Source organism: Onychomys torridus, chromosome 10 (assembly GCF_903995425.1).
Source record: "Onychomys torridus chromosome 10, mOncTor1.1, whole genome shotgun sequence".
In the NCBI taxonomy this organism is placed as follows: Eukaryota; Metazoa; Chordata; class Mammalia; order Rodentia; family Cricetidae; genus Onychomys; species Onychomys torridus.
This window is the reverse complement of record NC_050452.1, coordinates 25,213,009-25,227,306: the sequence shown is the minus strand read 5'-3', so window position 1 is coordinate 25,227,306 and position 14,298 is coordinate 25,213,009. Positions and strand designations below refer to the sequence as shown.

Here is a 14,298-nt window from a genome sequence, read left to right as displayed (position 1 = left end):
TGAATGTATGTGGAGGTCAGGCAACAACTTGTGAGGATGAACACCTTTATTTCAAGCACTCAGGAGGCAGAGGCAGGTGAATCTCTAGGAGTCTGAGACAAGGCTAACCTGATCTACATAGTGAGTTCCAGGTTAGCCAGGCTCTGTGTTTAAAAAAATAAAAACTAACAAAGCCAAGGGCTGAGGCTATAACTCAGGGATGGATTGTTTACCTAGCATGCAGAAGACCTTATGTTTGATTCCCAGCTCTGCAAAGGAGGAAGGCAAAAACAATAAAAAAGATGAGAGAGAGGGGTAGGCCAGAGTGGAGCCTCCTCTTCCAGACACCTTGACCAAGGCCTCTGGGTTCACCTACCTCGGACTACCTAAGGGACACTGGGAGTTGGGAGAGCCCTCTTTGAGGAGTTAGTCTTTGAGCCACTGGCTGAAAAATGTACTTCAGACATACTTCTGGGAGCAGGGGGAGAGGATGCAGCCTGTAAGAAAAGCATGGAGGAGCAGAAGCTGACTGTGGGCGGTGGCTGGATCTTCCAGGGCAACCTTATGAAGAATACTGCCGGTTAGCAATAGGGTGTGGGAAATGGCTGTTCATCTGCCAGAGAAGGGTGGGCCCTTTAGAAAAGGCTTCTCGGCCCTAGAGTAGCCTGATGATGGGCTAAGGTGGGAAGCGTCCAGCACAGAGCCTGTCTTGATAGGTAGGAGCTCTACTGAGCGAGCTGAAAGGTACAGGAGATTGGCATTGTGGCTGCAATGGCCCAGGAGTTCCTGGACTGAGATGGGGTTGTGTTGGTGCACTAAAGGTTCAAAGCAGGTGAAGGACAGAGCCAGATCTGGGAAGCTCAAAACTACATCTTAGCAGCCAAGAAGACAGGAGAAGGGGAGCCATTTCTTTCTCTGAGTGACTCTGTATGATAGTGGTTCTCAGCCCTATGATAGTGGTTCTCAGCCCTGACTATGTGTTAGGATTACCTAGGAACCTTTAAGGAAAAGCTGCTAGCTAAGCTTAGTAGTGTGGTGGTGTTACTTGGGAAGCTGAGGCAAGATCACTTGAGGCCAGCAGTTTGTTGTTCTTATTTTTAAAACAGGATCTTACTCTAGCACAAGGTGACCCGGAACCTGGAACTCATTATGTAGCCCAGGCTGGCCTTGACCTTGCAGCAATTCTCCTGCCTCAGCCTCCACAGGCGTGAGTCACCAAGCCTGACATGTCCAAGAGTTTGAAGCCAGCCTAGGTGTACTGCAAGACCTCATCTCAATAAAAATGAAACATTGATCCCTTGACACCATCTCCAGATGCAGGGTGCCGGCTGAAGGGTTGGGACCAGCCATGGTTTTGTTTGTTTGTTTAAAGATGGAGTCTCACTGTGTAGCCTGGTTGTCCTGGAACTCACTGTGTAGACCAGGATGGCCTTGAGATCCTCCTGCCTCTGCCTCCCAAGTGCTGGAATTAAAGGCATGTGCTTCTGCCTGGCTAGCTGAGGTATTTTTAAAGCTCTCCCATTGCAGGAGAGGAAAGCGAGACTCGGAGACTTGGCAGAGAGGGCATGGCCCACCAGCGTGGTGGTGGTGGTGGTGGTGAGGGGGGCAGTGGCTGAGAAAGAGTAGAGGTAGTTGGGAATTCAGAAACAGTGGGGCTCCTCAGAAACCTGGCATCAGCTGGGCCAAGATCATCTCCTCGTCCCAGGTCCCGGGTTCAGGGCTGAGCAGCAGAGCTCTTGTATTACAGAAAGGTGAAAAGGCAGATGTCGTGAACCCTCACATCTTCAGCCACGCCCAGGCCTATGAACAGCTCTGTGAGGAAGGCTGGTGGCCACGAGTCCCCACTTAGAGATGACGGCTTTAAATACAAAGCACTTGGGGGATCTAGCTATTGGTGGCTGAGCCGGCACGTGAGCTATTTCCACTTCCTCAGGAGGCTTCCTGAGGTCAGCCTCCCCTTGGCTTACCCCAAGCAACTCCGCAGACCCAGGGAGGCACTGTGTGTGTGTGTGTGTGTGTGTGTGTGTGTGTGTGTGTGTGTGTGTAAGAAAGACAGAGAGAGAGACAGAGACAGAGACAGAGAGACAGAGAGACCTGAGGACTGCTTTGCCCCTCCAGACAAGTCCACGAGCCCTCAGCAACTGGTGTTCCATAGGCCATGGTCAGGACAAGCGCAGGCCCTGAAGACTACTGCCTATTGGTCACTACAGTGTGACCCTAACTTTGTTGTATGTAAAACAGACATAACAATAGCGAACGGGGCTCAGTAGACCCATGGTAACTAGATACAAGGGTATAGTAAGTAGGGAAGATGTCTATGTGTCCCCAAAAGGATTGACCTCAGGCCCTTTGTCTCTTGGGCTCATTTATTCAGCCATTGCTCAGTGAGTACTTAGCAGTACTTAGCTCACAGCCATCCTCTGAAGATTCAAAGGTGGATAAAGTAGGGCCCTTCTTTTTCACGGTTTTGCACACGTTATTTATTACATTTATTTATTTATTTGGGGCGTGTGTGTGTGTGTGTGTGTGTGTGTGTGTGTGTGTGTGTGTGTAATGGCTCGCATGTGACAGTCAGAGGAGAGCTGATGAAGATCGGTCTTTCTACCATGGGGTTCTCTAGGTATAAAACTCAATTGTCAGACTGTCAGCAAGCGCTGTTGTCTGCTGAGCCATCTCAAGGGCCTGCGGTCACTTAGGCAAGGTGTTTTGGGCAAAGTCCCAGGCTTGTGCTGGCCTTTCACTCCTGGCCCTGGCCACACTCCCTGCATATCCTCTCTGTGGACATGCCCTTCCTGCTGCTCGCCTCCATGAGGACAGTCCCTGAATCTCAGAACTCAAGTCAGACAGCAAATCCTCCGGAATGCCTCCCCATCCCCAGGGCCAGGCCCCGCCATCTGGTGACAGGTTCAGCACGTACTGCATCGACGTCCATGTAGACTAGAGAGACTGTAGGGCTGGAAGGAAGGACAGGGTCTCACTTGATCTGTCCTTAAATACACAACTGGCACAGTGCCTGGTACACAGGAAGGATGTGCTTAGTGGATGTTTGAGAGATGAAGGGCTAAATTGAGCAAACAAGCGCAGGGCACCAGGGGCAGCTGGTTATTGGAAGGTGGAGCTTGAGGGATTGATTCTTCAGGTCACAGAGAGCATTACATATCATGTAGGGGAGCAGGGCCCCTCTGAGCAGAGCCTGGGCTGAAGGTTCTCAGTGTGGCATTCTTCAAGGAATTTTTAGCAATTATAATGACTCTCTCTCTCTCAGAGGAATTGAAGCAGAACCTGGAAAAAGTGCATACCTATAATCCTACCACTCAGAAAACTGAGCCAGGAGCATGAAGAGTTTGAGATGTCCAGGTCAACACAGTGAGTTCTCGGCCAGCCAGGGCTACATAGTGAGAGCCTGTCCAAAGGGGAAAAATACAGGTGGAACCTGAGAACCATCCCTGGTGATGCAGGCCTGTAATCCCAGTCTGAAGCAGGAGGATCATAAGTTCAAGGCCTATCTGGCTGGCGGTGGTGGCGCACGCCTTTAGTCCCAGCACTCAGGAGGCAGAGGCAGGTGGATCTCTGTGAGTTCGAGGCCAGCCTGGGCTACAAAGTGAGTTCTAGGAAAGGTGCAAAGCTACACAGAGAGACCCTGTCTCGAAAAACAAAAACAAAAAACAAAACAAGACCTATCTGGACTTACGGAATTCTCCCTAACTCGGCCATTCACTCAGGGCCCCTTGTCTGGGATCCAGGCTCAGCCCTCCAGCCAGCCGCAGTAGTACTAGGCCCAGAAGAGTCCTGAGAAGGTAGGCCATTAGTGTCTGGAGTCCCAGCTGGGTCTGACAGATGGGTGCTTCTCCAGCCTAGGAGCCTCCTCACTGGAATGAATTTTCGGACAGCCAGTTCCAATCCCAGGGGACTGGCTGCTCTGCAAGGAAGCATCCCCATGGCAATGGCCACGTACTCAGCCACCTGAAAGCAGCCACGTTGAAAGAGCAAGGCTCTGGACTCACCACATGCCCTTGGGCAGCTCAGTCCCTGTCTCAGGCCCAGTCCCTACCCCAAGGATGTGACAGCGCTGTCCAGCAGGCTTGTCAGGAGAAAATAACTGGCTCCTTGGTAGTACTAGGAGGAGGATGCTGAGGCTGCCCAAGTCCTGTGACTCTAAGGTACCAGCAGGATTGCGACCACGTCTCAAGGGCTCCCCATTTCTTGTTTTTTTTTTTTTTTTTTTTTAAGATTTATTTATTTATTATGTGTGCAAGCCCAGAAGAGGGCACCAGATCTCATTACAGATGGTTGTGACCACCATGTGGTTGCTGGGAATTGAACTCAGGACCTCTGGAAGAACAGCCAGTGCTCTTAACCACTGAGCCATCTCTCCAGCCCCTTCTTGTTCTATTACACTTTCACAGCAGCCCCGCCAAGGGGGAACTTTTCTCCCCATTACATGGGGAAAAACAACCTGGAAAGACAGCAGCTACCTGTGTGCAGCTGGGGTTTGAGCTCAGGTCTCCTGGACTCAAGAGCCCATGGCCTTTGGAAAGGTGTAGGCAGTTGTCCAGCCCTACCTCCCTCTTGTCTAGGGATCACCTTCTCTACCTTACTCAGACTTTTGTTTGTTTGGAAACAGGATCTAGCTATCTGGCCTAAGCTGGCCTTGAACAACTCCTCCTCCTCCTCCTCTTCCTCCTCCTTCTTCTTCTTCTAATTTTTTTTTTTTTTTTTGAGACAAATTTTTTCTGTGTAGCCCTGGCTGTCCTGAAACCTCGCTCTGTGATCCACCTGCCTCTGCCTTCCAAGTGCCGAGATCAAAGGCATGCGCCAGCACTGCCCTGCCTGGCCTTGAACTTATGCTCAAACAGTCCTCCCGTGTCACCTTCCAAGTAGTAAGGACTGTAGTTACGCACCCTCATGCCTGGTTTACTCACTGAGTTTTGACTGATACCTTTCCTGCTGAGAAGCACACCAATTTAAAACAAAAACTTGGGGCTGGAGAGATGGCTCAGAGGTTAAGAGCACTGGCTGTTCTTCCAGAGGTCCTGAGTTCAAGTCCCAGCACCCACATGGTGGCTCACAGCCATCTGTAATGAGATCAGGTGCCCTCTTCTGGCCTTGCAAGCATGCATGTAAGCAGAACACTGTATATGTAATAAATAAATAAATCTTTTTTTTAAAAAAAGAGTCTGACATAGAGGTAACATCAACCTAATAACAATAGCGCCAGTATTTGGGAACTTTAAGAAAAAAGAAAGAAACCATAACTGTATGGTGAGAATAGAGAGGAGAAATGGGAGTCCAGGGTGAAAACGTGCATCCAGAATGATCACTGGGATGTCCTGTGCAGAGTAGTGGCTGCTGTGGCCCTGAGTACCCACCACTGGTGCCAGGAAAGATGAAAAGAGTGGTTATCACAGTGGGAGCCTTCCCTGGACCCTGGTGGGGTTAGAAGGGAACACAGTCCTGTACATCAAGACTTTCTGGAAAGGTTTTCATGTTGAAATATCATGTTCCACTTAATAACAGGGAGACATTGTTGTGTGGATATCACAGACTAAAACGACCATGACATCACTGGGCAGAAGATCACCATTGAACGTGTGGCCTGCCATGGAACAGAACATCTGTGTATAGACTGTGACTGTACTCACAGACTTACAGGAAGTTAGGAAGGTAGTTCACAGAGGTCCCATGGAGCTAGAGTTTTAAAATAACCTCCCCCATCCAAACCCATTGGCAGACAACTTGGAGAGCCTCTAGCCTCCAACCGCCTCATAGTTTTAGCTAGTCTTGAGGGGCTGTGAGGAGTGGAGGTCTCCTTAGTGTGGATCCCTGTATCCACCATCTCTACCCACTGTGGCCAGCTTCCACCTCTCCATGGATGGAGAGCTCTCTTCTTTCCTGATGACTATTTTATGCCTCTGATGCGTGCCCTGGAGGCTCCTCCCTCGGTGGTCATTTTAATCCAGTCTTCTGTTGCAGATGCAGCTGCCATCCTGCTAGATGAACAGAACAAGAGACCCTGCAGGAAATTCCTGCTGACAGGTGAGTTCAGTTCTGTCCTTACAGAAAAGCCACATCTTGTCTGGCCGGCATGGCGCCCTGCAGTGTCTCCTGTGGTCTCTGCCACCATCCTGAACCTCTTTGTAGTCTTGGCTTTGGCTGACTGGTCAGTTGAGGCATCTCCAGGAACTTGTTCTCACCTAGAGACCTTCAAGCATAGGCTGTGGTTTTATTGGCTCATTTAGAATAAGAAGTGCTGGGGAGTGTGAGCCAGAGAACACTACTGAAGTCATAGACCGGCTGGTTGGGTTAGCCAGGGGCCCTGATCTCCTGCATCCTTCTTCCCAGCAAGGGGAGGCAGAGACTGGGATGGATCTAGTAATCCCAAGTTCAGGGTAAGAACCTCGGGTGCTAGGTGTTCCTTTGAGTACTGAATCCTCAGCTCATAAACGTGAGGATAGGATGGTGTAGTGGTACCTGCCCCTCATCCTAGCACTGGGGAGGTGAAGACATGCCCAGCCAAGGCTATGTAGCAAGCCTTGCCTTTAGAAAAAAATAATACACACATACATGCATGCACTCACTCACTCACACACAATGAAGACAGAGGTAAGGAAGGAAGCAAAGACAGTAAAGGACAGGAAGTCAGGTGATCCAGGAATCACTAGTTTCCACTAGGGCCTGTGTACTCTTCTAAGGGTTTAGCCCTGAGCTTCCTGGCAAGCAAAGCAAAGCTGAACACCGCAGGATTCACAGAGTTTAGACAGGAGCTTAGCTCTGGAGAGGGCAGTGCTGTTGGACCAGGGAAGCTGGGTAAATGGCCAGACTCCCTTCAGGAGACAGTGCTGCCTGACAGGTGGCCACCAGGCCTGCAGGTCAGGGGTCCCCACAGACTCGGCCTTGGCGTGTGTATGCTCTGGTAGGTTGTACTAGCTGAGGACGCCACTGATCTATAATTTTGAAAGCCGTACTTCAGATTCCTTGATTGATAATGGGAAAGCCATCCAGACGTTGCCTTCTCCTTGGCAAAGTTGCCCCCAGGTTCTCTGAGGAGCAGTCCAGTTGCTTGTACAGGCTAACTGAGCAGGCAGAGCAGCAGGTAGGGCCACAGCATGTGCAGTGGGCTGGTCTAGAGAGGAAGGGTAAGCCTCTCGGGAATCCACACGGAGCTCGTCCAGCCTCATGGCATGGGCTGGTGAGAAGGATGGCCTGTTCAGGCCTGTGTGGGCCAACACTGGCAGGCTTTGGGGATACTCATGGAGGCTCCCAGCAGAGCATCAGGAATAGGGCATGATGGGCCAGGGTGGCACCTCAGGCTGATGAGTGTGAGCAGTGGCGGAGTCTTGTTTTTTATTCCAGACTCTAGATCCTAAAATCCTGCCCCCAACACTAGGAGACCTGCCTGTCAGAGCTTTCAGCTGTGGTAGAACCCTTCCTGAGCAGCGGGTAACCGTCTTCCTTTGCAGGCCAGTGCGACTTTGGCTCCAACTGCAGATTTTCCCACATGTCAGAACGAGATCTGCAGGAACTGAGCATCCAGGTGGAGGGTATGTAGGGGTGAAGCAGAATTGAGGGGTGGAAATGGGAGAGGCTGTAATCCCAGGAAACTGCTCTGTGCCACCCGACTTTCTCCCTTACTGACGTGTACTATGTGAATAAGCCTAGTACTGCCCAGGCTGATGGGGAATCCCTGAGCCATTCCATTGGGTGGGTGTCAGGAAGCATATGTGGCTGCTTCCCAGGCCCCTGAGGGGACGTCCTCACTCACCTTCCGCTAGTCTCTGTTGCTCCTGGATGCTTTCCTCCCTCTCTCCCTCCCCTCCTTCCTGTAGTCAGGAAACAAGAGTCCCCACTCAGCACCAGCAAATGCCCTGCAACCTCTGAGGACAAGTCAAACACTTCCCTACTGGGCCTGGTGACACACCTGTGATCTCAGACTTGAAAGGCGGAAGCAGGAGGATCAGGAGTTCAAGGTTGTCTTCCTGGACTTGAACTACATAGCTACTTTAGGCCTGAATACATGAGACCTGTTTAAAAGTGTGTTCAGGTCCCTCACAGCCTGGTGACTGTGGCTTCCATGAAAGCTGGCATGTCTGCCTTTGGGATTCTCTGCTCATCCCATTACAGATCCAGGTAGTGCCACCCAGGGCAGAAGTGAGGTCTCGTGGGGCGCTTCACTGGACATGTGCCGTCGGGGAATGGTTGGCTCACAGTGGAAGGAGCATAGGCCATGGAGCCCGAGCAGGCAGCAGTGTTTAGTGGCAAGAAAGCTAGGATGAGCCTGGGGCAGCTGACAGTTGAAATGGCATCGGCTCCGTCAGCACCCAGTGACCGTGGCCCCTGGACGGATTCTTGGAGGCAGTAATGGTTGTGAGGGTGAGTGAGATGACATGGATGCAGTGACAGCGTAGAGCCTGGTCCCGATCGAGTGTGGATCCTAGCACAAGGCCCCATCCCCCAGTAGCTCAAGCCTCACTCCCTAGCTCTCACCAGCCTGTCTGAATTCTTTCCACTCACTGGTTGGCTTTTAGTATAGCAGGCAACATTTTTATGGGACATTGGATGAGGAAAAAAACCAGGGAACTGAGGCGTATTACCTTGCCTAGGGTCAGAGGCCTGGCCGGTGCCCGAGCTGCGATTCCACTCCGTTCATTCCACAGTCCACAGTGCCTCCTGCACCCCACATGCAGACCCCTCTTGAGAGTTAAGCTCTGCATTCATTGTCCTGCTTCTAACTCCCCAAGGCCTGGAGACAGCCAGCGTGTGTCTCTGTTTGGAGGGGGCAGAGCAAGGCTTACATCACTGAGTCATTGTGGACAGAGGATCTGGGGAGCCAGTGAAATGGAGGGGGCACACCTGTGGCTCTGATCCTGACCTGCTGGCCCACTTCCCCCTCACAGACCAGTATGTCACCCCCGAGTTTGCCCAGTACTTGCTGCTTTGTGGAAAAATGAGATTCAGGCCAACAGGGTTGTGTCCCTTACCCTTCCTTGTCATTCTGTCCCCCACAGAGGAGAGGCGGGCCAGAGAATGGCCCCTGGAGACTGCCGAGCTTCCTGAGGGCCACCTGGAGGACTGGCTGGAGAAGAGGGCTGAAAGGCTGAGCTCAGCCCCAAGTAGCAGGTACAGGCCCTTTCTTTCTGGGAGCTGCCTGAGCCAACCTGACCTTTGGGGAAACTGAGGCATCCATACAAACTGCCCAGGCCCATGGACCAAGCATGAACCCCCCACAACAGCCTCCTGGAGGTGGGGCCCACTGGAACCCCAGCTAGAGGGAGTTAATGTTGGAGAAACTGCCTGGTCCCTTGGTCCCTTCTTTTACTAGTGGGCTAGTGGCCAAACAGGTGACTCCACACCTGGCACTGGCAGCTAAGCTCCCTATGTACCTGGAGCTCACTGTCCCCCATAGGGCCCTGTGGAAGGGGAAGCTGAAACTCACAGACACTGGTGGAAGAAGCAGAGCAAGGGGATGCGAACCAGGCCATTGTCCCACTGCATCCCTGAGGACCAGGATGCTCTGAAGTGGGCATAAGGAACTGTGCTGAGCCAGGCACCATTAGAGTATGGCTGTGCGCTCCTCTCTTTAGAGGGCCAGGATGCAGCCCACACTTGCCCTCAGCAGACAGCTGCACAGCAGTGGGGACAGGAGCTTCTGTAGCCACGTGGTGTCACAGCCGAAGGCAAGGCCAGGGCTCCCAGGCCCTCCAGGTGTTAAAGGTAGAGCAGGGGGAAGGGCTAAAGCCGAGCTGGAGAGCTGGCTGTGGCTTTGTACAGATCGTCTCTGATTTTCAGACCCCATATCTCTATGCTGTGGCCTCAAGGGACAGTGGCTTGGCCATGTTAAGGATGTCTGTCAGACATTCTGTGGAGTGAAGACTCTCCTCCAGGCTCCGCCACAGGGTAGAGATTGAGCTGCTTGTCCCAGTGGGAAGGGTTAGTATTGTATTTAAAACTGTGGCTTTTTACATTTATTTGGGAGGAGGTGTGCACATGCATACACACATGCCATGGCATGCAGGTGGGAGTCAGGCCAACTTAGAGGAGTCAGTTCTCTCCAGCATGTGGGTTCCAGGCCAGCAGCACGTCCATCTGCCGGGATTTCTGCAGCCCTGCTGTGGCGTCTAAAATCACCTTTGTGTTTTTAACTAAAAAAAAAAAAGTGCTTAATTTTTATGTGTGTGGATATTTTGTCTGCACATCTGTCTTTGCACCATGTGTGTGCAGAGCCTGTGGAGGACAGAGGAGGACCTGGATCCCCTGGAGTTAGAGATGGTTGTGGTGGGTGCTGGAAATCAAAGCTGAGTCCTCTGCAAGAGCAGCCAGGGCTCTTAACTGCTGAACCTCCTCTACAGCCTCACTTTACTTTTAGTTTAAACCTGAACCCTGTGTCTGACCCCCCACCCCCCTTTAAAGATATATAGTCCAGGAACAGCCTAAACAGAAAGGCCAAACACCCTTTCTTCTGGACCCATTTGAAGGGGTGTCATTTTGGACATTGTCCCAGAGTCTGGGCTCCTTCAGCTGTGTCAGAGCTGCAGAGCGCTCATGCTGAGCCACCACGGGTTTCCCAGAGCTTCCCACTTGTTACCTGTGATGTGTCGGCTGTTCCCTCCACTGTTCTGCTTCAGCAGCCTCCTTCCATGGCAGTGAGTGACCGCCTGGGCACACGGGGGTCAGTGGGAGGGCTCAGGAAGACCCTGACTCTGGACTTCAGTGGCAAGTAGAGCAAGCATACCCAAAGTCCCTGCCTGCATACAGACAGACATGCCCAGTGTGAATATGGGAGCTAGGGGATAAGATGGGGAAACAGGATGAGTGAACGGCCTGAGTCACTGCTGGAGTAATGACACACGATGGCGTGGTTTGGCATTCATGGTGTGTCCTGTACATGGTCCCAGGCATCCAGGGAGCCTGGCACACTGTTGTGCAACTCTGGAGTTTGCTCCTCCTGGTCAGGTAACTGAGGCCCTGCTGCTTCGGCCGCTGGCTCCTCTGGTACTGTGTTCAGTGCTGCCCAAGGGCCCAGCAGCCCACGTCTGAAGTGACTGGGTCAGCGACTGGGTCAGGAAGATGCCTGCATCTGGGCCACCCTAGGTTCTTAGAAGTTTGAATCCTGATTCCCAGGCCACTCTCCCTCTGGCCACTTCCAGGGAGTTGCTTTTCTGTGTAGCTACCTGTTGTCTGTCTCTGCCCAACCACACTCTCCTCCTGAGGGCTCCAGGCAAGATGGCTTCTTTTCTGGGCAGAGCAAACTAGTGTAACCTTGAAAGGAGTTGCTAGGAGAGAGGTGATGGTTTACTCTGACATGGGTCCCCATTCCGTCCCAATCTCTCCGGTGTTGGGTTCTGCCTGTGCGTCTGTGGATTCACTGTGGGTTTCCCTGTTCGGTCCCGCATCCCTGAGAAGAGTCCTGTGGAGCAGTGTCTTCCTTGTCCTGGCTGTCCTCTGCAGCCTTGCAGCCCTCCCCACATCATAGCCCCACTGCTTTGGGAAGGTACCTTGGCCACAGGTCATCCCTCCCGAGACCTCCAGATGCCCATTATGGTGTCTTCTTAGGAAGACTCAGACACCAAGCTTAGTCCTCAGGGACAGGGCCTGGGGACAGCACCTACTACCCCATCTCTTAACCTTGCTTGGGTCACACTGGATGCTGCCTCCTTATCTCTTCTCCTGGCAAAATCCTACTCAGCCTGCAAACTTTAGTAGAAACGGTGGCCAGGACATGGTGACACATTTGGGGGATCAGAGACCCTAGCCTGAATGACATCACTGAGGAACCCTTGTGGGGACTCCTCCTTTCCCCTGGGACACAGATGCCACCTGGCTCACCTAGCACCACCCAGACCTGTGGGCTCCAGCATCCATAAGCCGCGAACCCCCGGGGAAAGCCAGGCTGACTCTCCTTCTTAGTGGGGGACACAGGCTTCCCAAGGGCATAGACTGTTGGTGTCTGCTCATCTCCTCAGCCCTGACCCTGAGGGACCAGCCAAGAGCAGACAGCAGCCGCAGAAGGGAGCGACTGGCCTCAGACCTTGGACTGACGGACGCACAGGCTAATCCCTGGCTGGCCAGGCGGCACTATCCAGGCTTCCTATTGTTGGCTCTTCTGATTGTCCCTTTATCCTTCTTAATCTCACACACACCCCTCTCTGGGCCAGTGCTCTGTCCTGCACATTCACCCCGTAAGACTAGTTCCTTTTGATAAGGACCAGAGCTGGGAACGTGCCAGGCTCCTGCTGCTACCCTTGTACACAGAGCAAGCAGGCCATGAAGAGCACTGCACACCTGTGACCCCAAGGCAGGGTCCTGGCAAGGTCTCAGTGTCCGTTTGTGGACATGAATGGTGCCCTTCTCCTGTTCGGGGCCTCAGAGCAGGCAGGGCACTGGCTGAGCCACTTGTTAAAAGAAAAGTCTGAAGCTTGGGGGCAGGAACTCCCCAAGACCACCCCTCCCTGGGGGAGCCCCACCATTACTGTGGCCCCACAGGAATCCCCAGGTTGGCCAACATCTGGGGCACTCCCTTTAGCAACTGTGGAGTCTCTCCTACACCGTCTTCAAGGTGGTTGGTGGGGCTTCTAGAATCTCCCAGCACTGCTTTCTGCTGTTCCAATGGGCAGCAGGCCGCTGTGCAGGGGTGTCCCTGTCCTCTGCGCACTCAGCAGGCAGCAAGTCACCAGGCAGGGGATCTCCCTGTCCTCTCAGTGGGAGTTTTGGAAGCTGCATTCAGGGCTCTCAGCAAGTGGAGACTCTAGGCACTGCTGCCTTGGGTCTGGCCCTAAGGGCAGGCTGGATGGATGTGGCCAAGCAAACTGGGATGGTCCCCAGAAGCACCTCTCAGTCCTGACTCATGTCCAGACACCTCACAGGAGGCTCGGGTCCCTCTCTTTCTGCAGAGGGCTAGTTGCTAGGTACCCAAGAAGGTCAGGAACTGCCAGGCCCTCTCCTTTCTGAAAGTTGAGGCAGAAGGGACTGAAGGGTCAGGAACAGGGTGAACTGCTGCACCTACCCCTGTGTCAGAGGCTTGTGTGCTTGTAAAACCTCAGACATGCAGCTTACCCCTTCATTGTACTCCAGCTGCCTTACCTGAATAAAGGGTTTGCATGAGAATTCCAGAACTTCTCTTCTCATAAGAGCTCTTAGTCTGGCATAGCTGTGTGTCTTTGGATGGCCTTCTAGTGCCAAGCCCAGGGTGTAGATGCCACCCCTGTAGTCCCCACCCCGAGACATCAGGCAGGTGGGCCTAGGTGTGCAAGGTCTGGTGTGGGACAGGGGCAGGCTGCCTGCATGCTTCTCTGGGCCTGGATACTGCAGGTTGCACCCAAGGGCCCTTCCTAAGGATCACTTCAGATGGGCCCTGACTTTAGGGAGGTGAATAGTGAGGAGAGTGGAAAAAAAAAAAATCCTCCAAAACCAAAAAACTACCCATCCACAACTACACCACTCAGATAGAACCACCGCTTAACATTTTCTCTGACTTCCAGGATTGTTTTTATGCATTTATATATGTTATATATTTTTAAACAAAAATAGTATCATGCTATATACATTATTTTATAAGCTTTTCCTCATTACTCACATAGTATATCTTTCCTCATCAGTGCATATAGGCCTTGATTTTTACACAGGCTACATAGCATTCTCTGCTGTTGGCGTGCATATATGTTTAACTGGTCCCCACAGGTGGACACTACGAGTACTTCCATATTGCCCAGGGCCATTCCTGTCTTCAGTCTCTGCTTAGAGCCCCACTTGGACTCAGTTCCGAGAAGAGGTGGCAGCTCTGAGGGTCTGCATGTTATCAAGGCTCTGCTTCCAGAAGGGTCATGCAGGTGACCACCATTCCCACAGCCAGTGTGGTGGGAGAGCAGGATGGATCTGGGAGGCGCCCCATTCTGACCCTCTACCTTTCTTCTCTCTAGGACCGAACCCATCAGAGCCACTGTCTTCCAGTACCCCGTGGGATGGCCGCCAATGCAGGAGCTGCCCCCCTCCCTGCGGGCACCCCCTCCTGGAGGATGGTCCCTACAGTCCAGAGTCCAGTGGGGCTGAGCTCTTCCCCTGATTTCTCCGCCTGACTTCTCCTGGTCACCAGTCATAGTAAAGACAGTTGCTCAACCTAGGAAGTGGAGCGGCCTTCCCGCTGTCCCCCTGGAGCCTCTGAGACCATGAGCTTGGCCTCTCCCCCCACCCACCACCCCTCGGGGCATATCTTGAGAAAATGGGTGAGAAACGTCCAAATGTTTATAAAGAAAGTCTATCCTCGATGGTTTTGCTGGCACTCATGTTCTTGGCTGTGTCCTCCTGCCTCCGTCAGGGAACAGGTGG

General features: G+C 52.6%; 1 protein-coding gene across 5 annotated transcripts in view; it reads left to right on the top strand.

The window, feature by feature from the left end:
• Positions 1–14,237, top strand: part of Zmat5 (zinc finger matrin-type 5) — a 33,058-nt gene extending 18,821 nt beyond the window's left edge. For all 5 annotated transcript variants that reach the window (XM_036200379.1, XM_036200380.1, XM_036200384.1 and 2 more), the window contains 4 exons: positions 5,953–6,015; positions 7,440–7,520; positions 8,985–9,096; positions 13,893–14,237. In XM_036200379.1, coding sequence (XP_036056272.1) covers positions 5,953–6,015; positions 7,440–7,520; positions 8,985–9,096; positions 13,893–14,022 — 386 coding nt within the window. In that variant the 3' untranslated portion in view covers positions 14,023–14,237. The remainder of the gene's footprint in view (positions 1–5,952; positions 6,016–7,439; positions 7,521–8,984; positions 9,097–13,892) is intronic.
• The last annotated feature ends 61 nt before the right edge of the window (positions 14,238–14,298 follow it).